The sequence below is a fragment of the Nelumbo nucifera genome, chromosome 5 (assembly GCF_055504915.1).
Source record: "Nelumbo nucifera cultivar China Antique chromosome 5, China Antique-T2T, whole genome shotgun sequence".
In the NCBI taxonomy this organism is placed as follows: domain Eukaryota; kingdom Viridiplantae; phylum Streptophyta; class Magnoliopsida; order Proteales; family Nelumbonaceae; genus Nelumbo; species Nelumbo nucifera.
In genome coordinates this window covers 84,464,652-84,490,358 of record NC_142653.1, presented here as the reverse complement: position 1 = coordinate 84,490,358, position 25,707 = coordinate 84,464,652, and the positions used below count along the sequence as shown (strand labels likewise).

At 38.7% G+C, this 25,707-nt stretch overlaps 3 protein-coding genes and 1 pseudogene across 6 annotated transcripts; 1 reads left to right on the top strand and 3 right to left on the bottom strand.

Moving 5' to 3' along the window:
- The first annotated feature begins 208 nt into the window (after window positions 1–208).
- On the top strand, window positions 209–2,299 carry EMB3143 (YCF54). 2 transcript variants are annotated; one of them, XM_010280618.3, is made up of 4 exons: window positions 230–627; window positions 814–1,046; window positions 1,330–1,404; window positions 1,755–2,299. In XM_010280618.3, exons 1-4 carry the CDS (start codon window positions 364–366, stop codon window positions 1,945–1,947), a joined length of 765 nt encoding a protein of 254 aa, XP_010278920.1. In that variant the 5' UTR covers window positions 230–363; the 3' UTR covers window positions 1,948–2,299. The 2 variants fall into 2 exon arrangements, with proteins under 2 accessions (XP_010278921.1, XP_010278920.1); XM_010280619.3 differs by lacking the exon at window positions 1,330–1,404 and having other exon boundaries at window positions 209–627.
- Window positions 2,300–3,323: 1,024 nt separating this feature from the next.
- LOC104612953 (reticulon-like protein B5) lies at window positions 3,324–7,868 on the bottom strand. Its single transcript, XM_010280620.3, has 6 exons — window positions 7,711–7,868; window positions 6,073–6,264; window positions 5,548–5,728; window positions 4,714–4,855; window positions 4,552–4,621; window positions 3,324–3,867 (listed from the first exon to the last, which is right to left on the bottom strand). Exons 2-6 carry the CDS (start codon window positions 6,248–6,250, stop codon window positions 3,695–3,697), a joined length of 744 nt encoding a protein of 247 aa, XP_010278922.1. The 5' UTR covers window positions 6,251–6,264; window positions 7,711–7,868; the 3' UTR covers window positions 3,324–3,694.
- A 4,781-nt stretch (window positions 7,869–12,649) lies between these two features.
- LOC104612954 (unknown protein 1) lies at window positions 12,650–14,690 on the bottom strand. Of its 3 annotated transcripts, none has more exons than XM_010280623.2 (2): window positions 14,203–14,690; window positions 12,650–13,696 (listed from the first exon to the last, which is right to left on the bottom strand). In XM_010280623.2, exon 2 carries the CDS (start codon window positions 13,676–13,678, stop codon window positions 12,968–12,970), a length of 711 nt encoding a protein of 236 aa, XP_010278925.1. In that variant the 5' UTR covers window positions 13,679–13,696; window positions 14,203–14,690; the 3' UTR covers window positions 12,650–12,967. The 3 variants fall into 3 exon arrangements, with proteins under 3 accessions (XP_010278925.1, XP_010278924.1, XP_088743457.1); XM_010280622.2 differs by having other exon boundaries at window positions 14,207–14,685; XM_088887331.1 differs by having other exon boundaries at window positions 14,097–14,207.
- A 9,477-nt stretch (window positions 14,691–24,167) lies between these two features.
- On the bottom strand, window positions 24,168–25,054 carry LOC104612955 (calcium-binding allergen Bet v 3 pseudogene; annotated as a pseudogene).
- Window positions 25,055–25,707: the final 653 nt, after the last annotated feature.

Sequence of the window (25,707 nt, the reverse complement as noted above, 5' to 3'; positions counted from 1 at the left end):
AGAAGCAATCTAAACCGTTCAAATTTTAGGACCCCACATTTTACCAGCACACCAATTGATCATCTGGGTTCATAGACGCAAAGATTCCGTGGGCGAATCCATGGTGCACATGTATTTCCAGAATGTTAGTACGTACGATCAGAGATAGATGAGAGAGAGAGAGGGTCTATTGGAGTATTCAAGATAAGGTTTGGATTCCTCTCATTTTATCTAAAATCCCATTTTTTGTACATCTGCTGATCTGAAAAGAAGAAACAACTCCTTCCAAGATAAAGATAGTATTAGTAAGACCCACTGCACTACTGAGGTGAGCAAACAGAGCAACTACGAAAACCAGTTAGATCTTGTTGTGGTTGGGCGATTATGCTAGGTCCTGCTGCTGCAACTCTATCACTCGGACGCACTGCCCGCTTGGCTGCCCCGCCGAGCCATCTACCCGACAAATTTCCCCTGTTTCCCCCAACCAGATGCCCTTCTTCATCATTGCTTCTGCCGTCTACTGTTGCTACTAATGGTAACGTCATATGTAAACCGTTGGCTGTCGGTATGGGCATGAGCCCCCGTCACTCCGTTAGGACTGCCGTCGCCGTTGAACCCAATCAGCTCTCCGACGATCCCTCTTCCAAGGTAAAACCCCCAGTTCTCTCTCTCTCTCTCTCTCTCTCTCTCTCTCTGTGGTAAAACACTAAGCCATGCCTTTAACCTATTTATTTGTGCCTTATAAATCATGATTTATATGGTTTGGTTAATTTTCAAAATGCCATTTCCTTCTCAAAGACTTAAATCCATTTCCTTTCCTGAACCAATTTCCAGGAACAAGCAAAGACATATTATTTTCTGGTAGCGAATGCAAAATTCATGCTTGATGAAGAGGAACATTTTAAGGAGCAATTGTATGAGCGGCTTCGCAACTTTGGAGAGCGTAATAGAGAGCAGGATTTCTGGCTTGTTATCGAACCCAAATTCTTGGACAAGTTCCCCAATATCACCAAGAGATTAAAGAGACCCGCTGTTGCTCTGGTTTCAACTGATGGTCCATGGATCAGGTAACTAACTTAACCTCTTCTTTTACCTTTTCATTTAAGAGAACAATTAAATATGGAATTTTTTTTTGACTCACTTCTTACTATTTACTTTTTAATGGGTCGTCCATGATCCTTCTTTCATATCATATATTGTAATGTTGAGACTTTTTTTTTGATAAAGTATAAATCTTTAGACTGACATCACAAGACACCCACTGGTTTACATTTGGTTTTAAGAATTATGAGTTGGAGACTTGGAGTTAGCAGTTGACAAGGGAATGAAAAGTTAGTTTCCCCTTTCCAGTTTCCACAAAACGGTCAGCCTTTCAATCTATGGCACGATCCACTATCCCCCTTGTCTTCTTCGAAGTGAAAGAAGGTAAATGGTTATCTTGCTTAAATCATTTTTGTTGGTAGAAATCCCAGTATAGTTCTACAGAAATCGTAAGGATTCCTTCTTGCAAGCAAAGAAACTGCAGCTTGCAATAGAAATGAGAGGGAAAGTTAGTGTGGAGAATGGTTACTCATCTATGATTACCAATATTTCAAGTACAGGAACCGAAGACAATCCTGTGTGTAAGCGGTACTGTTTTTCCCAGACTGATAATTGGAATAGCTGACGAAGAATGAATGAGTTTATTCTTTTTGTCATTGAAGAAAGTTGTTTCATTTGCTTATCAGAGAATCATGTGTTAAAACATTTTATTTTACTGTGGGGGGTTTTTGCAGGTTCATGAAGCTTAGACTGGATCGAGTTTTGTCGGAAAGCTATGAAGCTAACAGCCTAGAAGAAGCATTGAACTCGACCCCTGTTAAGTTGGAGTTTGAGAAGCCCCAAAAATGGACGGCACCCTACCCGAAGTACGAGTTTGGATGGTGGGAGCCATTTTTGGCACCCGGATCTGGCAAGCCCAAAGCATGAGATATGACAATTTTTTTTTCCCTTTCTTTCTTTTTTCCCCAATGTAATAGCATTGAGTTCTTGGTGTGTATTTAGGAATTACAAATCCTCAAATACAGCTTTGTTTATTTAGCTGGAGAAGATACTATAGATCTAGTGTTTTTCATTCCAGAGAGGTTAGAGGGCACAAATACAAAATACTGTAAGCGGGGATACAGATAATGGAGACGTCTTTATTATTCTTATGCAGAGCAAACTTTAACGTTCACGAGTTTGATCCTTCCTGGCTTTCAGAGAGAGAGAGAGATTGCTGTAACCATCAAGGAAAACCATTTATGTATTTGACATTAAGGCTATATTCAGTTGATTGTAAGCCAGCCTTCCTTTATTATTTGGTTGAAATGATGATTACTTAATCTGAACTACATGATCAAGAAGAGAAAAAACATGATACCCTTCACCATCTCACGCAGAAATCTTTGGAATTCCACAACTTGCTAGTTACCATTCATTCATTTACTAAGGGAAAGGCAGCATCATGGATTCCGAATTTCCACCAAGTTCCCAGATTTCAATTTTGAACTTAGGCTGTGTTTGGATTAGGGTTAATCATTTATTTTCCATTGATTCAATGGGAAGGAGGAATCGTCCTTGAGATCTTTCCATACTTTTCTTTTTATGTTTTTTTCTCAAGATTAGGCTGGCTTTGCATTTCAAATCAAATAATATAATCTTTCATATTTTGCAAATCTGCAAGGGTCTGTGCATTTGAAACCCCTTCATTTATACCCCCGCTATAAGATGTTTTACCTTGTAGAATTAGCACTTCTTTCATTTGGGAGTAGTGTAGTGTGAATGGAGTAGATGATTCTTATTGTATGACAATCAAGAAATTTAGTCTCAGTTTGGAAGGAGTATAAATACAAATATGTACAGTGCAAATACATACAAATTGTACCTAAAAAAAGAAACTGAGATATGTAGTGGATGTTTGGTTCCGTTTACGCTTATTCAGTAAATGTTTATTGGCAGTGTCACATAGGCGCCATATCAGCATTTTCTCTCTCTTGCTCTTCTGCATGCATTGAAAATGTAAAAAGTGAACTTTGGTTTATGTGCATGCTAGCCGTTTTTAAAATTTATTTTTTGAAGCTTCCACAAACGGCCAGGTGTTTATTCTCTGTTATGCTGAAGTGGTGTCTAGTTGTCATAAACGATTGCAATTATTACATTTCCCGGTTTTACTAGCAAATAAAGTACAAACATTTATTCAATAAACATAAACGGAACCAAACACAAACGTATACATTTTAAGGTTAATGGCACGGGGTATGGTATGGATGACTTTCTGTTAATACCAACTAGTACTCATTTCATATCAATAACAAATATCATGATTCTTCAACCAGTATGGTTTTCTTAGATTTGGTGTCAGAGAAGGACTTACAGATCACCTGTAATTTTAGTATATGAAATAGAGAATGACCCTTGAACTCCCTAGCACATTCCAATGACCCTTTCCCCATTCTGAATTTTTAAAGCAGGTTGGGGTAAAAACAAAAAAAAAAAACGAAAAACAATTGTTTCCAAATTGAGGTAAAGACTATGGACAACAGAAAGGGAAAATTATAGTATCTCCTAATTGCCCCACAAAATGAAGAAGAGCAAAGACAGCAGCACAAGACAAAGGAACCAAAGCATTGACGGCAGAAAATTACTCAATATTGTGTCATCTCCTTGGCATTTGCTGCCTTTTCTTGATTTCTCATCAGCGATGTTTCTTGTCCATGTTTAAAGCGCCTTTGGGAAGTTTTTTAAGTACCTTTTCATCCAGCACTGCATAGTGCTTGTTCACTTCAACCATTGCTTTCTCAGCAAAACTGTCCACCTCATCCTCATGCTTCTCATACAATGCTGGTACTGTATATACAATCACAAACACTGCCACCAGAATGAAGGAATACATTCAGAAAGTATTGTTGCTATCCTTCTACCAATACAAAGAGTAGATGGCCCATCTATATTCAACCATACATCGACTGATTAATTCTCAACTGCCCATGCATGTATCAACCATAATGACCATATGAAAACACAGAATGATATCACCCACATCTGGATTATATTAACATATTATTTTAAATTTAATTCTTTTCCAGGTTATGTGGTACAAAAAGATATTTTCTAACTTCTCAGCTTTGACATAAAAGATCTCAGCAGAAAGGGAAAAAAAACTTCAAATCAGTTTAGTCAAGGTTACCATGAGTACTTGGTTGTCATGGAAAATTAGGAGCTTTTATTTTTTATTTTTATTTTATTTTATTATTATTATTTTTTTTGGGGGGGGGATGATCTATTCCCATAGTATGTTTGGTTCAGACAGGAATGGGAATGGGAGTTGGGATCAGCAGGAATGAGATTTCACTCCCAAGGGAGGGGCAGGGAATGGTCATTCCCTCAAATGGGGGAATGCCATTCCAGCAGGAATGGGAATGGGATTCCAATTCCGCCCAGCCAAACAGTTAGAACCGGAATAGCTCATTCCAATTCTGATTCCAGACCCCTATTCCTGCGAATCAAACAGGGCCTAAATGTTATGAAAATATAAAAACAAAGGAAACTGACCTATGTAGAAGAGTGTCAAGAAACTGAACCAATTGCCAACAACAGAGATGATCCATAACACTGCAACTACCTGTAAATGGGTTTTGTTTTAACAGTCAGAAGGAGAATCTGAAGAAAAGAAAAACTTTTAGTAAAATATTTACTTAATACAAGAAATGGTACCATGAGAAATTTCTTCATGTCATTCCCAGAAGCTACCTCCCTGAAGGCTGAAAAGGCCCGATTAAATTCATACCTTAAGGTGAGAGCAATGCTCACAAATATGTCTTCTGGTAATATTACCTCAGGGAAATTTGGCGGGGACCTGACACCACCAAAAAACAAAAACATTCATATCAGATCCAAATCATTGACTAGCATGAAACTAGGGCTGCAAATGAATGGATCAAATCATATAAACCTAGATCAAATTTGATTTGTTAGTATTCAGATTCGAATCAAATCTTATCCATTGGATTCATATTGGCTTGCATTGAATTTGGATTGCAATCAGATGTTGAATAGGATTTATAAATTAAACTAAAGAGGATTAAAAATAGTATATATTATTATTAACAAAATGAAGTAAAAAGTACTTTACTATTGCATATTATGAACAAAATAAACTGAAATAATTCATATGAAACTTGAATGGATGACTCTTTAGTGAAAATACCACATTAGTAGAAATTTTACTAATAGATACAGTATAAATTTTAGGCATATATGTTTAATTTGAATTGCATTGGACAGGGTATATCCACATTCAACCCAATTATAAATGGATAAACAAAAGTAGACCATTAAAATCACCCCTTAATAGAACAAGAGGAAGCCGTTGTTGTGAGTAGGAAGTGCTTTTTTGTTATCTACTTGTTTGCATCGACTGTAAAGAGATTTACATTTGACTTTGAAACAACATTAAACAATCTCTTCCCTCGTGATGAATGAAATGGTATGGCCAAGATAGAATTGATCAGCAGTTCAATGAAAAAGAACAGGAGGGAACAAACTTACTTATTCACAAGGCAAGCAAAATTGGACCAGACGAACAAAATGGCCAATGAAAGAATAAGAGAATGGCAAACAAAAGTAAGAAAGTGGTAGTCTAGCCATTCGAACAGAAGCCATATGACAGTCACCCCAGCAACTATGCAGCCTGAAACCTGCTTGTTTCTCCACAGTATGATATCAGCGTCTGAAGACAGAGCAGACAATCAATTAGTAGGTCAACATAACTTAAACCTGAAAAAGAATTTACACCAAAATAACTATTAAACAATCAAACAAGCAGAACAAAAGTAGATACTAAAATCACTTCACAAAAGCTGTAAAAGGACATAATCAAGGTCATAGCTGAAGGAAAATTTTAATTTCTTTCCCATCCAAAATAACTTTAATCATCTCAATCATTGTATTACTAACCAATGAGAGGAATTTATCAAACTATCTTATGACAAAAAATAAACTAAACAAGAGAAAAGAAATGCATTAGAAGGACAACCAAAACAAGATGGCCCATAAAGAAGATAGGTGGTTTACATTTTCCACCACCAAAGACAGCATGAACAGGCCTTTTCCTGCCAAATAAACGCTTTTTCCGTGGTGGCAAGTACTTTTCACTCTCGGAGTCCGATGAAGAGTCAGCATGCTTGTGAATCGTATCAGCAATCTTCTCCACCAAAGATTCAGAAAAGGAATCTCTAACAGGATCCGACATGTTGCCCCAAGGATCTGGAACACCCCAACTAAGCAATTGAGTTTGAAAATCAAAGTGAAGAATGACAATTATCATCACTGCTCATTAATAATCTTCTCTCTTTGATATATGATTTTCAATTTTTCTTCATCAACAAGAAGTATTTTTTTTCCTTTGATGCAAAAAACAAAAAGCCAACAGCCTGTATAAAACATTCATGGGTGTCGATAGAAGTATATTCATTCTACTGTACTGGACAAACAAGCGATTATATTACAGAAAGATTATCCAATGATAATCTGGTTATGGTCGAATTCAAAGTCTGAAAAACTGAAATCCCCTAAAGTCCGCCATAAACAATCAAACATAATAAGCTGAGAACATTTACATTTTCTATAATGTTCACCATGCGGCTCTTGTAAAAAATATACAGAACATTAACGCATGATCAACATTACATAACTCAAACTCATCAGAGAGCAAGATCAAAGCTTCCATCTTTTGTTTTATTCAAATAGACATGATCTGTTTAAAGAGTAAAACTTAAAATTGTATATTAAAACTAAAAGCAGAATGTCAAAGCATCAAAAACCAAACATCAACAACATTCCTTCGAAATGTATATTAATATTAAGAAAACATGTACATCAGAGAATTTCGTGAATCATACAGAGAATTTCAAGGAAAAAATTATATAGGATGCCATGGGAAAAAGATCTCCCGAAAATCATACGAACCCCTGAAAGAACACGGACACACACACACACAGAAAAAGGAAAGAGATAAAAAAAAAGCTTAAATCATTTACTGTAAAAGACATGATTTATTCAAGAAATGTGTTGGAAAACAAGCCAACAAGTTCATGGAAAAAATCATATTATATTCAGTCTTATTAAAAATGTTTTTTTTTGTTAAAAAAAGATCCAATCTTTCCCGCAAGAGATTGAAGATTATAAATGCGTCTTAGATGGAGTTTTTCTCGTTTTTCTGGTATATTAGTAACATCGTCATGAGAGGAACAAAGAGAAACCATAGGAAATCCTTCTTTGATGAATAACACCAAATTGTTCAAACCCACTATACAATAAGAATATATATATATATATATATCTCAATAAAACGCATGATTCACAACAAATTGTACAAATCCATCGCAGAAAAGAATTGTAATGTTTCAATCTTTCCTTCGAACAGACATTAGTTCTTCAAATCGTACACTATAAAACATGCAAACAAGCTCACAAAGCAAATCATCTTCCATTCCATCTCATGAAGAAAATTTACAAGAAATCTAATAATAAGAGAAACCTACTTTCAGAAATGATTTCCAATAACTTTCATTTATTATCACAGCCCTTACTATATTGTAAGAGAAAGGAAATCAAGAAAAACCATCTCTTTCGAAGGCTATTAAATAATCATTGGAGCCCATGAAAGGCATCTGCACAGTAAGCGAACAAACAAATAAATAAAAGTCGTACTCTGTGTGCAAATGCAAGAGAACTCGTTGAAGCTTTCTCTCTATCTTCTTCTTTTTTCTTTTTTCTTATCGTGTATCCCCTACAAAAAAATAAAATGGAACAGAAAACAGAGTGAGCGCAAAAGAAATATAAAACCCCGACGGTCGTAAATATATATACCTCATGCAGAAAAAGGATTCAACAGTTATTATGATTCCGTCGTTGGAGGATGTAACGTATTGGGTGGTGTTGTTAATCATCTTGACCCCACACGTGGAATCAACTGCGGATATATAGAATTTTATGGAAATTAATTCAAATTTAAATGGGGACTATGACCAACCCAGATGATGGAATCTTGATAGGTGTACTCCTTAGAGTAAAACCGTTGGATCGAGACTTTTGGATCCAAGATCATATTAGAGACTTCTGGATTTTTTTTTCTTTTCTCAAATTTATGAGAATGAGACTGATTTGGCTTTATGGTTTAGATTGTATTAAACTATTTGATGGTAAACTAGAGGGATGGACTATGACCAACTGCAGGACAATCCGGAGCTTTCTCAATACAATGCGCCAAAGTTCGCATTACAAAGTCTACAAAGCATTGGTTTATATTAGAAATTAGCGGAAATCGGTGCGATGTACGGGATTTATTAAGTTAAGAGTTAAATAATAAAAAGGATTATTTACTAAAATATTTCTTATATTTTCATAGATTTACTAAAACACTATTTATAATTTGTAATGTATTTAATCAATCTTCTATCAGATGACATAGTGGAAAATGATAGTGTTGATCTTAATGTTCATTCAAAAATACCATTTTTTTCCCTTAATAAGACATGGGCAACCACTCTATTGGTTATATTTGATCAGTTTTCTAGTATTTTAGGTCCGCTTTGGATTAAAAATTTTCTAATTGGATCAAGTTGGATCAATTTCACTTTGGCCATTTGTAAACCGACAAAAATCAAATGACCTAACCATGGATATATATAATAATATTTTATATTTTAAAGATAATTTTTAATATGAAAAAATGGGAAATTTCTCATATTTCTTAGTCTAAAATGTTTTATATAAAAAATTTAATTTTTAAATTTATTTTTAATAATTGCACTATAATTTTTAAAATTAAATTAATTTTTTATGTTTAAATCTTTTAAACCGACTAACCAAACCAAAAAATCGACCCAAACCAATACAACTTGAGTGGGTCGGTTTTCACAAAAAGTCATTCGATTTCAACTAACCAACTCCCCAACCTGACCAGGTCAATTTGGTTGACCAAATAGTCTATGGCCAAATCGAACCAACTCATTAACACCCATAATTTCAACTAAATTAATAGTTTCACCTCTGATAAATAACAATAGTTTAATCTCCAATAATTATTAAAAATCTATAGTGAAAATAAATTATTGAAAATATATTGATAATGAAAAAATACAATAAGTACTAAAAATATATTAACTTAGTAAAAAAATAGTATAATCTCAAATAATAGTTTAATCTCTAATAAATGCTAATCAATAAGTTATAACAAAAATACAATGAGTACAATAAATTAAATTTAAAAATTTCAATAATAGTGGTTTAATCTCCAATAATTATTAAAAGTTTTCTATTAAATAACAATAAATAAATAAATTTATACAAAATCATTAACAATATAATTATCATAAAAATAATAAATAATTACTGAAATACAATAAATATTAATTTTAGTATATATAATTATATAATAAATACATATTAAGAGTTTAAAATTATTAATAATAAATATTATTTTTTTGAAAGTTATTTTCTCTAATACTACTTTAAGTGAAATTAGTTATTTACAATATTCTGTAAAAATATTAAATTATTATTAATTTAATATTATGTTACAATTATTTTTTCTACTTTTTGGTATTTTTTAAATTTATTACATATTTCTTTATTTTAACTATTTAAAATCTAGTTATGTTAAAAAGTTTGTTATTTAAAATATTTAGTTATTTAAATACTTATATAAAATATTAAGTATTTATTGAATTTAATTATCCATAAAATCATAATTTATACTTTGAAGAAGTTTTTTAAATATATTACATAATTTCTTTATTTCAACTATATGAAATATAGTTATGATGAATATTTAGTTATTTAACTATTTGAATAATCTATAAAATTTTTAAAATTTTTTGTTATTTGAATTTTATTTATATAAAACTATTACATATTATTAAATATTTGAAAAGCATTTAAATTGATAATCCAAAAAAAACATAATTTAAATTTCTATTACATAATTTTGTGATATATTTTGTAAAAACATAAAATTATTTTTTGTATTTTTAATAAATATTTTAAAGTTATATCTAATTTTGTTAAAATATTTAACCAATTCTTAAATTTTTTAATCTGAAGTTTCTTTAGATAGATATAGATAAAAAGTAGGGGAGATGATAAATAGGAATTAGAGATAATTTAGGAGATAAACTCTCTACTAAATTAGAGATAATTTTGGAGATAAATGGGAATTAGAGATAATTTAGAAGATAAATAGGAATTATAGATAATTCTAGAGAAAGTGGTGGAGGTACTTTAGGAGAAATTTTAGGAGAATAGATTATTTAGGTTATTGGGAAGTGCATCTCATTGGTAGTTTCAAAAATGACATAGAATAAAAAAATAAAAAATTGAAAGAAAGGAGAAAATTTCTTAATATATATATATATATATATGAACCTACAAATAAAAGTTTATTTATTACTCATCCCATTCCTCAAAAAAAAATGAAGTATCATGCATATTAGTGAATACTTAATACTAGCGAGTTATTGTATACAAGGTTCAACATATTGGTAGGGAGTATTGGTCTCGGTACTGTTTTTTATGTTTTATTATTATTATTATTATTTTTTAAACTGATTCAGAGGGGCCGGTTTAAGGCTGATCTCCCCTGAACTGTTCATCGACCCGAAACACCCCCTGCAGAGGCATATTGAAAAGGCTTCAATATAATAAGTATCAACCGATATGGGCCGTGACAAAATTTTGATCCTTGCTTATATATTTTGAATTTGTTAGTGAATACTGTACATATTATCTAAAACAGAATTTTGTATCTATAATTTTTTTTTCTTCACACAGTGCTCTCTGCTTTCACGGAATCCACTCCTGCGGTGTTTGCACAGGTAGACTGTTTTAATACCCCACGGGAAGGCACAAATTAAAACCCTTTAACTGTTTTTTGATATTTGGTAACAAATTTGGATATTTGCTTAATTAATTCTGATAAAAAAGCGTTTAAGTGATTTTCTGCCCAGTGTTTTATGCTCTTTTCAATGGCGAGTCTTGCATTTGCTGGCGTGCAGTTTCACTTTAGAACCACTCTATCTTCAACCTATGGAGACATGTTCAATCATCCACTTATAATTGGATTTAATACTGATCCACCCAGTCTAATCTCATATCATCCAATCCAATTCAATTTAAACATGTATGATCATATATATATATATATATATATATATATATATATATTTATTTATTTAAAATTTATGTTACATATTAGCAAACTTTGTTTGAATGTGGTATTTTCACTAAAGAGTCGTACATTTTTTTTTTAAATTCAACATTCATAATATGAAATAGCAAAGTAATTAAGGAGAATGAGGGTTCAGCCCAGGGTCAGAATTTTAAGCCCAAAATACAATTGGGGTAAGTGTCGGTTCGGAATTGATGCCAATTCACAGGGGGTCATTGATGTATATAATGGGAGTAGGCTGTTCGAACAATGTTCAAATGGGCTTTGCACTGATTGAAGCCAATCTCATTTAACATTTTGAATGTTTATAGATCTGCAGTGGAATTCAGAAATCTGTATCGAATTTGCCAGTACTCCGTACTTTTCCAAAGTTATTTTTAATTCCTAATATATAATATTCTGATTGCAATCCAACTCCAAGTTCGATCCGATGCCAAAATAAATCGAATGGATAAGATTTGATTCAAATCTGTTTATTAACAAATCAAATTCGATCTAGGCACGCCTGATTTGATCCGTTCATTTGCAACCCTAGTTTCATGCTAGTTAGTGTTTGGATCTGATAATGAATGTTTTTGTTTTTCGGTTGTGTCAGATCTCCCTGAGCCTGAGGTCATATAACCAGAGAAAGACCTATTTGTGAGCATTGCTTTCTCATTTAGGTATGAATTTAATTAATGGGGCCTTTTCAATATTCGAAGAGTTAGTTTTGGAAATGACATGAAGAAATTTAATACCATTTCTTGCATTAAGTAAGCATTTACAGGTAGGTAATTGCTTTCTCATCACCCCTTCAAATAAATAAATAAGACTCCGTTTGATTCACGGGAAAAGAGATTTAGAATCGGAATCAGAATCCAACTGTTTGGTTGGGTGGAATCGGAATCCCATTCTCATTCCAGCTAGAATAGCATTCCCCTATGAGAGAATGGCCATTCCCTGCCCCTTTTTTTATGAAAACTCAATCCTGCTGATTTTAATCCCCATTCCCATTCCTGTCTAAACCAAACAGATTATGAGAATAAACCATTCAGATTCCAATTTTGGAGGATTTCAATTCCAATTCCAAATATGAACCAAACAGACCCTAAATCTTGTAAAGTTTCCATGACAGCCAGTTATTCGTAATAACCTCGACTAACCTGATTTGATGTGGAATGCATATACAGGAAATTTATTGGTTGAAATTTCTAGGCCCAAATGATATAAAATGTGTATGTACGACATTATCCAGGTTTGGCAATCAATCAAGTGTTGTAGCTTTGGAATCCCAAACGTCATGGTCCGTCCATGTGTCCAGCCATAGACTGTTATCTAGATTCTACAACCACAAGAAGTTGTATGCAAATGCAACCATTATCCAAGAAAAAAACAACAGCAAGTATTCAAAGAAATACAGTTCTAAAGCACAACATGATCAGATTCAGAACAAATGAAACTTTCCAATGGTAACACGAAAACACCTACACTGGTCCACTATTCTTAAAATCCATCCAATCCGATCCGATCGAATGAGATACAATCTCTATACAATTATACTAGTGCAGTACATACTTTGTCAGAAAGCGTTAGCCCATTGATATATTCTTCTATCCTCTGATGATGGCTACTATACAACTCAAAAGGTTAAATATAAACTTATAGATGTCAAAGCTAAGAATTATAGGCTTACCCACAAAACAGAAAAGATGTTAGAACTTCCAGTACCAAATACTCAGAATCACCCCAAACAAATCCTCTTCAAAATTCAAGTTTTCTACATAACCCCGGATCAATGTTCCTGAATTTTCTCGTAGGTTTCACAGGGGCACCAGGGCAGGTTTCAGCGACACCATTTAAATGAGGCAACAATGTGGGTGTCTTCAAACCATCACGATTGGATTCCAAATGCAGCGTTTCATCTACAACTTCCTCAACCTGATTTGAAACAATCACTTCCCAGAACAATTTGCACACCGACTCCAAGAGTGCCTCCTGCTGCAATTCAGCTTCCACGCCATCATCACCCTCTTCACTGAATGCCATAGATTCAACTGAAGAAACAAAATTCAGACGCCTTGCAACTTTGTTTCGTGACTCCTCCAAGTACTTGTTACCCCGTGGAGCCAGCATCAACTCATCTGGTCCTGGAGCGAATGGATCAAATACATCTCGCTTTGGCGTCCTGGGGCTAACATCGGAGCCCGAAACCTCATCAATCGCGGCAGAATCAACACAAACCGCTACCGGAGGTGATGAAACCCATGTCAATGGAGACTTGAAGTCCAATACAACTTCACCATTCTCTCTGTCCGGAACAGGTGTCGTAGGTCCTAAAGTGGCACTTGACTCGGTCTCTTCCAATTGCTTACCATCTTCACTTTCTACTACAGTGGCCTTCTTCTGTTGCAGAGCTTCCTTTGGTGAATCCCCCTCAACTCTTGTTTTCTCTAAACTGGCTTCAGACTCCATATGTCATAAAATTTCAAACTGAAAAAAAGGAAAAACCCAAAAACGCAGATTAGCTTACTTATCGCGACATCAAAGCCCGACCAAGAACCAAGAAAAAATAAATAAATAAATTTTGAACAGCAAAAGGAAGCCCTAGGAGCAACATATAAAACCGAAATCTTGAACAACCAGAAGAGAACCCTAGGAGCAACACATAAAACCGAAATCTTGAACAACCAGAAGAAACCCTAGGAACAACACATAAAAGCGAAATCCTCCTACACCTCTCACAACAGACACCCAACACAGAACATAAGAAATTACAACTGATAGAGCCCTTAAAATCACTGAACTCGAACTGGAATTCTCACATTATAGCCGTTAATCAGAAATTAGAAGTAGGAGAAATAGATAGAAGTTACAAGAAAAAATAGAAAACCTAAAAGAGGAAGCTTATTCGGTATAGATCAGGTGAATTAGAAAGAGCTACATAAATGATAAATCCCTGAAATCATAGACTGTAATCTCAAATCGAAGGCATATACCTACCTGGTTCGGACTTTGGAGTTTGGAGGGAAGTTCGAAAAATGGGAGAAATGCAGACGCGGCGCGGCATTAGAAAATGAAGCAAAAGGTTAACGACGTTAGGGTTTAACGACGAGGGAATCTCCGCTGGGTATAGTTGGATCCGTGTGAGTTTGTTTTGTCCAGTAAGGTCATGCCACGTGTCGATTTGCGTTAAGTAGTAGAACACAACGACATCGCCTACATGGAAGCTGAGTGGAGTCCAGACTGGACTTACCTCAGTGATGATCAAATGAAGGTGAATACTATATAAAATTAATAAGTTATATTGGAGCCTTCCATTTTAGGAACTGTCTGTATATTCGTTCGGAAATAACTTTTCTTTATATGTCCATGAAAGATCTTACATCAGCCTTTTAGTGAAACAAAAACTAAATAACCCTCCTTTTAAGCTTTTGCATTATTTTATTTTGAAAATAGGGTAAATTTCTTAAAGGGAAAATTTCCTATAATAACTGTTAAGTATTCTGGGAAAAGACATAAATACCCTTCAAATGTTATCTAATTTTTTTTATCAACCATTTACGATCTGCAAGCCCTGTAAGTCTCCAATAACTATAGAGAGGAAGGCCGAACACCTATAAACAGTTGAATTGTCTATTGATCGAAAAACCGATGAGTGACCTCTCTAGACCATGAAGGAGTTGTTGGATCCTGTACAATGAAGGCGCCGACTAACGGTGTTGCGTCAACAGCGAATGCGTGCGATGGTTATTATTTTAAGGGTAATGCTAACTGAGGAAACGAAATGTCAAATTTATCCTCCACTGTTCCTCAAATTTCATCCCCTCTTCTTATTCTCTTTCTCCTTCTTCCTCTACTTATTCTTCATCCATCATCTCTATTTATCGTCTTCTCGACGGCGATCAGATAAACTAACTTGAAAAAACTGTCTAATTCTAAATTCCATTACATGGCTAAAAACCTACTAACCCCATTAACGAGCTTGAATACCCAACACCCACGAACCCCATTAACGAGAATTTCATTCTCTGAGCTACTTCCTTCTTCCTACATCTAAGAACCCACATTTCCCTATCTCACTCTGTGTCGGAGCCGAATAAGAGAGAGAGAGAGGAAACAAATGAAAGAAACGTCATTTGGTGACTCTCAGAACTCGTAAACCCAAACCCAACAGAAAAAGGGAGGAACAATTGGAAGCTTCAGTGGTTTAGACGGGAGAGAAGAATGGACGGTGGAGCAGGTAGGGGAGTTGTAGGAGACACGGGCGCGGAAATGTTGGAAGACGGGAGAAAATAGTGGACGGTGGAGCGGGCAGGGGAGTTGCTGGAGGCATCAGCGGGGTGGTGTCGTATTTGTCTTGGCAGAGAGAAAGAATTTGTAGGAGACGAGCAGTAACAAGAAAGAGAGGGAGGGAGCCCTTCGCCGGTGATTGTCGTCGCCTACGACGGCTGTGCCGAGAGGGAGAAAGAACGAAGGGAGAGTGCTTCGTTCTCTCTCCCTCTGGGCACAGCCGTCGCAGGCGACGACAGCCACCGGCGTGGGCTCCCTCCCTCTCTTTCTCTCCTCCTCCCCTTTGTTCTCTCTCTCCCCCCCATTCCCTCTCGCCCCTGTTTCATTACCGGCGAGTTGCAGAGGATGGATGGGTGAAGCTTGTAGTTGTGTTTTCTTCAAAACCCAGAAGGCCGGAACAAATTTTTTCATCGAAAATCGTGGTGGGTCTTTTAGAACAAAAGTCGCCATTAACGATGGATTCGTGACTGAGAATTCAGGGATGAGTTTCTATGAGTTATCGGGGATATCGGAAAGTGGGACGTTTTCCGAAAATCAAGCAATCTTACAAGCAGTTGGCCAGAAGTATCATCCGGACGTGTCCCCACCAGACCGGATAGATGAGTGCAGGATGAGGTTTATTCAGATACAGGAGGGAATGGGGGGAGAGAGAGAGAACGAAGGGAACGTCTCCTTTACAAAGGGAACGTCTCCGTAACCCCCGCTGCCACCACTACCTCCACCTCCTCTAGAAAGGACAGGACTTGGTGTCAAAAAATTTGGCGACGCCGGAGAAAATGGTCGAATACAGACGACGATAGTAGTGGCGATGGCGGCTGAGAGTTGGAGGACCGGTTGCAGAGTGATTCACTATAGCTGCTGCTGTTAGGGAGAGGGATGGTGAATTTGAAGGGAGAGGAACGAAGGGCAAAATTAGATTTTAAAAAAATTTATACATCACAAGACAATAACTAGACAGTAGAGGTACTGCTTGTCAATACTAGTTTAAGAGATTTGCCCTTATTTTAACTCCGAAAAAATGCTTGTTTTATATTTCTTCCCAACCAATTGTGTACTTCAAATAATAGAAGTGGTCCAACAAAAACACCCTCGGTTTTTGATAATTTGAATGGAAGATCTGTGATTGTACAATTCCTTCCGATCACATCTAGAGAACTGACCAAGGGACTATCTTAATATCTCACAACTGATGTACTTTTTGTTTCTACGTTAAAGTACGTACTTTTTGTTTGTATATATTCCTCTTCCTGGGTTGGGTTGTATAGCTTCAACATCTCAAGGAGAGCCAGCCATTTGGTGGCCACTTGGCTCTAAGTATCCATGCAAGAAGCTTCCTAGAAAGTGCCATAGGAGAACTCTCATCACAGAAAATAAAAAAAAAAAATCCTTCTCGAGCTCTCAAATCTTAATTCAGATATCAATGGCTTACACAGTTCTTTATATTAACAGTAGCATCACTCCCTTCCTCACCAAAGATCTCTAATCTGCTACATTCTTCTTCTTAGTTGTATTCGAATTGGTTGTAGAGCTTACAACAAACATCATGGCCTCAGAGGAGCATCGGACATTAATGGAGAACGGTCACGGCAATGACGGCAATCACAAGGGGTCGAGCAAGGAGATTCGGCACGGGAGGACTGCGCACAACATGTCATCGTCGTCGCTGCGCAAGAAGTGGGACCTCAATCTTGTCTCCATGGTGCCGTTTCAACGTCTCAGACTGTGCTTGGCAAACATCCAAGAGGTCATCTTGGGAACTAAGCTCTCTGTTGGCAAACATCCATTCCTTCGCCTCTGTTCCACGGTCATGGAAGAGCCTCCAAAACGACAATACTCATTCGTTCCCTTTCAGATTTTCGAAGAAACCTCACCATTTTGCTGAAGTCTTATTGTTCCCCAACATTAAGGCTAACTTCTTTCAACATTTCGGCTCCCCAACTCATCGATCCTCTGTTTCATGCGTCAGTCGAGAAGAGTGATGACAACAGCGACCCAAGTCTCCATTCTTCACTCAGAGGTTACCCACATATGAAACATTGTCTTCACCGACGAAGCTCCTGATTATAGGCCCGATTCAAAATTGCACTTAGAAGAAAACGCTCTAGAAAGAAGGTAGTTCGGCAGCGGCGCGTTTTTTCAAATTTAAAAAGATGCTTGTTGTCATGTCTCCCAGCGGTGCGTTTTTTGAATTTTGAAATAAGTGCGTGCTGTCACGTTTGTCAGCATTTATGGACGGATTGACGCATTTTTCCGACTTTTTGGCATTCGAGAAATCCGGAAGAATCCTGACGAACGCGCACTTCACGCTATCAGTCAACCAATTCGAAGTACGGGACAAATCCACCCGCCACCTCGCGAACTCCTCGCGCCAGGGCAAGTCCCTTTGCGCGAGGAGTGGGGGGCAATTGATGAAAGAAGATTTGGCCCGACCTCATAATCACTCAACACGTGGCAAAGGCAATAGCTCGGCACAACAGCACGCCCAAAGCGCGAGTTCCGAAGGGAGGAACCAAGGGTCCGAACTCCCTACAAGGAGCCTGAACTCCCCGTAAGGAACCCGAGCTCTCCCTTAGACCCCGAGCCTTACCAACACAAAGGGCAACAACCCGAACTGGCCTGCCCCATGGCAGTTTAGGCCACAACCTCTATCCGAACTCAAGACTTCACCTCGTACACCACTCCAGCACTTCGCCTCTAGGACGCCGAACTGAACAACCGCATCGTACCTGACACCGAAGGAGTCCGTATCCAGGGGCAGCGCACCTGACTGACTTGGGATCTGACGCTTGACAGCCGCACTTCAACGGCCACCTGCCATCGCCATCTCCAGTTACAGAGACGGCTCCGACAAAGAGAGCAGTGGCGGTTCTGCCCCAGCAGAGGTGATGACACCCGAACTGGTAGAAGCGCAGAGGTAATCATACCCGACCTGACAGAAGCTTAGGAGTGAGTGCACGAAATGGTTATAAAAGGCTCTCTACCCCCCATGAACAAGGTATGTGAACTTTGCGCCATCTGGTTTCATCTTGCCTTTGAGGAGATACTAACTTGAGCTTCGGAGCATACTCACCGGGTTCTTCCCCGGAGATTACTCTCTTTCCCCTTCGTTTCAGGCACCTTCTGCTCCAGCCCGAGGCAACATCTTTGACAGCTAGGACCCGCCGGATTGCGCACCATCATAATCCACCCCTTCCTTTAGCGTATTTCAAGTATTTGGATGGTGGTTGGAGTTGGTAATGAGACCGTCGTTGAACCAGCTCTCGTTAAGAGACTGTTACGTTCAATCTTGCTCAAATGGTGAAGAAGATGAAGAATTGGGGAGATCGGTAAGGGGTTGGGAGACCAAAAAGAAGATCATGAACAATGTGTAAGGGTAATTTTGGCATTTACAAAACATCTTAAATTGCACATGAGGTCACGTGATATACATAACTGACGGTCCAATAACGGTAGGTATTAGATTGTCGCATTTCGAAAGTTTGGGTACTAGACTCTTGCGTTTTAAAGTTTGGGTACTAAATTGACACTAGGCCTAAAGTACAAGAAACCTATCAAGAATTTTCCCTTTCTTAAACTACTTTTATGGTTTAGATAATTGACTAAGTGTACCTAACTGTTTGAAAATTGAGTAACGATACCCTTATTGTTTCTAACAATTGACTAATACTTCCCTTACCATTAGCGTCCATTAACAGAAAGACAAAAAGACTATTTTACCCTTTACTCTTCTTTAAATTTTCAAAATAAAACAGGGAAACGGGGAAAGAAATGCTGATTCATCAAAACACTAACATCTCAAACCCATAACCTTCCATCGTCCTCCTCTTTAAGAAATTTAACCTATATATTACCTATGAATGCTTGAATCACCTGAAGTTTTGTCAGTGAAGAGAGGGATGCACCTATGTCCAGTTTTTCTTCCATCCCCCTCTGAATCCGTTGGACAAGAGCACTGGAAACTCCCAACCATATTTGTGCAAATCGTGAATGGTGCATAGTTATTCATGGCTCAATCCATAGGGCGAAGAGATCTAGGGGAAGCGGAGAGGAGAAAGGGCTTCTGGATTGGATCCTCGGGGATCTAAAAAAGGAAGACCAGCTGCTTGAGACCGACCCCATCCTAAAGAAGGTCGATGAAAAGAACAATGGCACCACGAGTTTGGGGCGGAGGGGATCTATCGTAGTTCCACCCAAGAAGTCCGATGCGTTTTGAGGAAAAAAGAAGGGGGGAGAGAGAAAGAGGGGTGGGAGGTGGAGGGTAAAATTGGGTTTAAAAAAATATATATCACATGCGAATGAGTTTTGATGGAATATTAACAGACCTTAACGGTAAGGGTAAAGTTAGCCAATCATCAGAAACAGTAGGAGAAGCATTAGTCAATTTTCAAACAGTAAGGGTACATTTAGTCAATTAGCTAAACCATAAGGGTAGTTTAAGAAAATTACCAAACAAAATTTAAGGAAGAAGTGGGGTCTATTTGTAATATGTAAATGTTATGGGTTATTGTTTGGGTTATGGTTGAATTGGCCCCGGGTGCCACGTGTCACCTTTGCGGCCGCCTTATCACTTTGGCCATGTCGGTACCATGTCAGCAGATAAGCGCAACCAAGATAGGAGAGCGTCATATGGATAAGGAGGATAGCTCCGTCGGGGATTAGGTCTTATCCCAAAGACCTCAACGGACAACCTCACCCCTACAACCCCAGAAGCCTCATCCGAATCAGACACGGATCTTTGGCTATAAGTAGGCAATCTCCACTCAAGGTAAGGGACTTTTGACTTTCTAGCACCCATACTGTTACTCTGCTCGGACCAGCATTGCTCTCTCAACTGCTCGGCCGACCACCCATTCTTCTCACTGACTTGAGTGTCAGAGTGCCTACCCGAGGAATAACTCCTCGGGCCTCTAACTCTGTTCTTGGTTTCAGATCTTGTTGCGCGACTTCATCTTTCCACCTTAGCTTTGTCCAGTAGGCAGGATTATCTGATTGCAACCTCGGTTCAGAATACCTCGAATTAAGTAGCATCAGATTGATGCCATCTATGGGAATCGCACAAAAAGCCATTTCAAACCTTCTTTTCGCGCAATCAAGAGAGATGCCAAGAAATGCGTCCGACCGCTCTACAGGCCGATCCCCATCTTGAGGATCCTGCTCTCACCTTAGCCCCCCGCAATGCGAATCTCAACAATAGCTTCGGTCTCAAGAACGCTAGTGCTACATATCAACGGCTGGTGAACCATGTCTTCAAGGACCAGCTCGGCCACAACGTAGAAGCGTGCGTGGATGACATGCTGGTGAAGAGCAAGAAGGTCGAGCACCACCAAGCCAATCTCAAGGAAGTCTTCAAACTCTCAAGAAGTATCAAATGAAGCTGAACCCGATGAAATGCGCTTTCGAGATCGGCACTAGAAAATTCATGGGGTTCATGGTCACGTAGAGGGGAATCAAAGCCAATATGGAAAAATCAAGGCCATCCTTGACATGCAGTTACCCTGGACCTACAAGAGCTCATCCAACGACTACCTGGCGAGCTACCTACAAAGGGTGCAAGAGCTCATCTAATGACTCGAACACTTCACCATCCAACAGACCCCTCGAGTCGAGGCCATACGAGTTGATGCACTCTCAAAGCTCGCTGGCTCGTCGTAGACTAACCTCGACCCAACAATTTGGATGGATACTTTGGCCAAGCCTAGCATCGTGCCAACCGCCTTCCTCATCCTCCTTGTTCAGCAAGGCCCATCCTAGATGAATCCTATAGTACAGTACCTTCGGGACGACAAACTACCAGAAGACCAAGCTGAAGCCCAGAAAATCGTATACAGGTTAACCCGATATTGCCTCATTCAGGGACAACTCTACCACCGATCACACACTGTCCCTTACCTGATGTGTCTCCCCCCCCCCCCCCTCCCCTCTGAGGCCAACTATGTCCTCAAGGAGATAAACAAAGGTATCTGCAGAGATCACCCTGACGTCAGAACCTTGGCTAACAAGGCAACTTCTGGCTGACCATGAAGCAGGATGCAACCTAGCTCGTCAGAAAGTGCAACCGCTGTCAGAGGCACTCCAACCTACATCATTAGCCAGCGGTCCCCTTGAAGATGATTACAAGCCCGTGGCCCTTCGCACAATGGGGAATGACTATCCTTGGACCTTTCCTTACCGCAGTCAGGCTAGAGAAGTTCCTCCTAGTTATAGTGGACTATTTCACCAAGTGGGTGGAAGTTGAAGCCCTGGCATGCATTACCATGCAGAATGCCCAGAATTTCTTTTGGCAAGGTATCGTTTGTCGGTTCGGCATTCCACGAGTTCTCATCACCAACAATGGTGCACAGTTCACTGATCGTAAGTTTGAAGCCTTCTGTGCCGACTTGAAGATCGACCATTGGACCACAGTCGTTCACCGACCTCAGTGTAATTGATAGATCGAAGTGACCAACTGAACCCTACTGCACGGCCTGAAGACCAGACTTGACTAGGACAAGGGAAGGTGGATCGAGGAGCTACCGAGCATTCTCTCGGTGTACAAGACCACATCGCGGACAACTACCAGAGAAACGCCATTCAACCTAGCATACGGGGCCAAAGCCATAATCCCCGTAGAGAGAGGCTCGCCAACTCTACAGACCAAGCTCTATGATGAATAGCAAAACAACAAAGACCTCCGCGCAGAGCTCGACCTGGTGGTGGAAGCACGTGGTCGAGCATACCTCAGGATGGCAGCACAGCAGTACCGAATGGGCAAGTACTGTGACTCTAAAGTCTAAAGAAGAGAGTTCAAGGTAGGCGACCTCGTTCTTTGCAAAGTCATAGTACCCACACCAGGAGAAGGAAAGCTCGGATCGAACTGGAAATGACCATACAAAGTGACCAAAGTCCTCGGACTTGGTACCTACAAACTAGAAGACCTCAATGGAAAGCCCATACGGAGGAGTTGGAATACCAGGAACTTGAGGATATAATTATTAATAATCTACATCAATAAAGACCATTTTCTACAATCAGTTGTTCAGCACACACTGCATGACACACACTATTCTCACACTGCACAGCACACGCCACGCAACACGCATCGCCCAGCCGAATTCTAATGGCTGAACCGCTCGTGCACTGCCTCGACCGGCCCATAACAGCCAAAGCCCACTACACATAGTCGTGTATTGATTCAGCTGCACATGCATAGACGACCATGTCGACTAGTTGACTCGGCCGATGACGGCCCGACCCTGAAGCGGGAAGGACGCCCCTACCTCCTAAGGCTAGAGGGCGGCTATCGAACTCCGCACACCCTGTTAATGAACCATCATATTAGAGCTAACTGAGGAACAACTAAGCCCAAAAAGAGCTAACTGACAATACGTGTCAATTTTTTGAACCTTGAAATCCACCCCTACTCCCAGAGTGCACCTCATACCGATTTGTAGGCACATTCCACCATGCATTGGGAACATCTCCCACAAATAATAAGTATAGGAGATGTTCCCAATGCATGGTGGCATGTGCTTATGAGATCGGTGTGAAGTGTGTTAATTTAGATCTCCTACAGTCTTACCCACAAAACACTACCACTATACATTCATAGGGTTCTTGTTAGGGCTAGCCACGAGCTATTTGAGTTCGGTTCGGCTCGATTTCAACCGAACTTCGAGCTGAGCTCGACCCTAATTTATAGGCTCGGTTAATAAGCGAACCAATATACATGTGTATATATATATATATATATATATATATATATATATATATAATAAAATTATAGAAAATAATATATACAATAAAATTATTATAATTCTTAATTTTTTAAATTTCATATAAAAATATTTTATATGTATAATTTTTTATTTTTATAAAACCTTTTTTCTCAAATCAAACTCGAGCTTTTAACTTGAACTGAGCTCAAACTCAATATTCTAACTCGAATTGAGCTAGAACCTCGTACTATTCGATTCGACTCGACTCGAATCCACCCCTAATTATCGTGGACAGGAGGTGGTGTGAATACGATCGGAGAACCCATTGGATTGACCATGTGTTAAATCCCACAATCCGGAAAGAGAGAGAGCGACACTTTCGCAGCACTTCGGTGGGTAGACTGAGGTCCGGGGGTGATCATGGGCTGGTATGTGCCGTGACCAGACCGGGCTTCTGGACCCACAATTTGGAATAAATAAAACGCACAATGAATGGTTCATTGATCAGATTCATTGACCTGAATGGAAGGTTCCTTAGTACCAACCAAAAAAAGAAAGAAAGAAAGACCTGATCAATAGAAATCGGAGGTAATGACTTACTCAACTTCAACAGAAAGAAGCATCCCGTTGGTATTAGGTATGGACTACGTACGGACTGTGGAAGCGTTTATTCATGGTTTTCAAAACCGGACCGAATCGGAAAAACCGGGAACTGGTCATCTGACTGGTTTTATTTTTCCCAAAAACCACTTTTTTTTTTTAAATCGTTGATTTTGGTCAGCAAACTACTGAATCGGCCTGTTAACCATTCAAACTGTTCAAACGGTTTTCACTGTTTTTCAAAAAAAAAAAATTTGTCAGAACGGACCGGCCGTTTGGGTCGAACAGTTGGACCGTTAGAACCGGTAACCGGACCCCTGACCGGTTCGGTTTTAAAAACCATGCGTTTACTTGTTAAAATAGAATTTAAACTACAAACAAAATTACTCGGAGTGTAAGGATATATAGATGCAACAGAACTATGACAAGGCGCTTTTTCTCAACTCTCAAATAAAAAAAAAATTTGAAATACAACAGTTAGAGAGAGAGAGAGAGATTTCTGAAAAAAAAGGGGGTAATTGAAGGAAGAAATCAAGAGCTGCGGAGCAAGACATTTTGCATCATAGCCTTGAACTCATAAAAGTCAACACGTCCATCATGATTTCGATCAACAGAAGAGATCATCTGCTCAACTCTACTGATCTCCCTCCCCTCCGGCAATCCCAACTTCCCCAGCACCACCTGCAACTCCCTCGCCGATATAAACCCATCTCCGTCCTCGTCAAACACCTTAAATGCCTCTGTCAAGTCCGACTCCTCCTGGGACAACGGATCCGCGACACACGCCCTTTGGTCCTCTGGTTGGTCAACCCGGTGATACGTTTCCCCCAAGGGCCCCAACGACTGGTGCAACGCTTCGAAGTCGTCGTATTCCAGCCCTATATTGCCTGGCTTTATGAAGCCATGCACGATGGAGTCTAGCTCAGAGGGGTTAGTCTCCAGGCCGAGAAGGTCGAGAGCTTGGCAGAGCTCATGGACAGTGATTGTGCCGTCGCTGTTCTCGTCGAATATATCGAATATGCGTCGGAGGCGAAGGCTGTTGAGGCTCGGGCACCGAAGACTGAAGGACAACGAGGGGTGACTCAGTTTTGGCCTTTCGGCCTGAATTGTTTTTCGCTCCATGTCCACGACGAACTTCGTTGTGAGGTGGATCGATCGGTTTGTTTTGATTTAGCTAGTGGCAACCTGTAGAAGTAGCACCATACATTAGTTTTACAGACGAGTGGTATACATTAGAATTAGAAGAAGATCAAAGATACTGGAACCTGGGTTTCTTTATTTCTTATATGGCGGTATAGTTTGTCGGGTTGACCTGGGCAAGGAAGACTTGGAATTGGAAGAATATATGAATTCTAGAAGAATGCCTTTTTTGAAAGCAATTATATAAAAGACATCATTGGAAGTTGGAAGTTGGAATTTGGAATTTGGAATTTTCTAACGTTCAAAGTTCAATCTTAATTAACAATTAATTAATGGGGTAATCTCAAAGATAATAAATAGAAAAAAAAAGGGGGGGTAATTTCCATGTTTTCTTTTGGTGAAGCAAACAAATAGCATGAGTAATTAAGTTGTAAATGTAAAAAGTAAAGCTAAAGGTACACCGCTTAGTTTTATAACAATTCAATGTCTAATTAGTTCCATATAAAAATGGACGGAAAATGAGACAGTGCAGTACACATTTTTTCTTTAAATATTTAACTTACCCTTTTTAATATGGTTTTCAAAATCGGAAATCGGTCACAGACCGGTTTCGTTTTACCTGACAACTATTCTTTTCCTCAAAACCGTTGATTTGATCAACAAACTGCTGATCAAAGGTTTGGCCGGTTTTAGCACTGCTGCACTAAGTGAAAAGACTCGGCGAGGGTGTGGATGTCTTAATTTTCAATTTGCAGAAGACCCTCTTCCTCTACCATT

Excerpts from the sequence above, each read along its gene's own strand:
- EMB3143 (XM_010280618.3), top strand. The coding sequence starts at position 364 with ATGCTAGGTCCTGCTGCTGCAACTCTATCACTCGGACGCACTGCCCGC. Across the intron at positions 628-813 it reads CCGACGATCCCTCTTCCAAG|GAACAAGCAAAGACATATTA; the intron begins GTAAAACCCCCA and ends ACCAATTTCCAG. Across the intron at positions 1,405-1,754 it reads CTTCTTCGAAGTGAAAGAAG|GTTCATGAAGCTTAGACTGG; the intron begins GTAAATGGTTAT and ends GGGTTTTTGCAG.
- LOC104612953 (XM_010280620.3), bottom strand. The coding sequence starts at position 6,250 with ATGTCGGATCCTGTTAGAGATTCCTTTTCTGAATCTTTGGTGGAGAAG. Across the intron at positions 5,729-6,072 it reads TGTCTTTGGTGGTGGAAAAT|ACGCTGATATCATACTGTGG; the intron begins GTAAACCACCTA and ends CTCTGTCTTCAG. Across the intron at positions 3,868-4,551 it reads CTTGACACTCTTCTACATAG|TGTTTGTGATTGTATATACA; the intron begins GTCAGTTTCCTT and ends TTCTGGTGGCAG.
- LOC104612954 (XM_010280623.2), bottom strand. The coding sequence starts at position 13,678 with ATGGAGTCTGAAGCCAGTTTAGAGAAAACAAGAGTTGAGGGGGATTCA.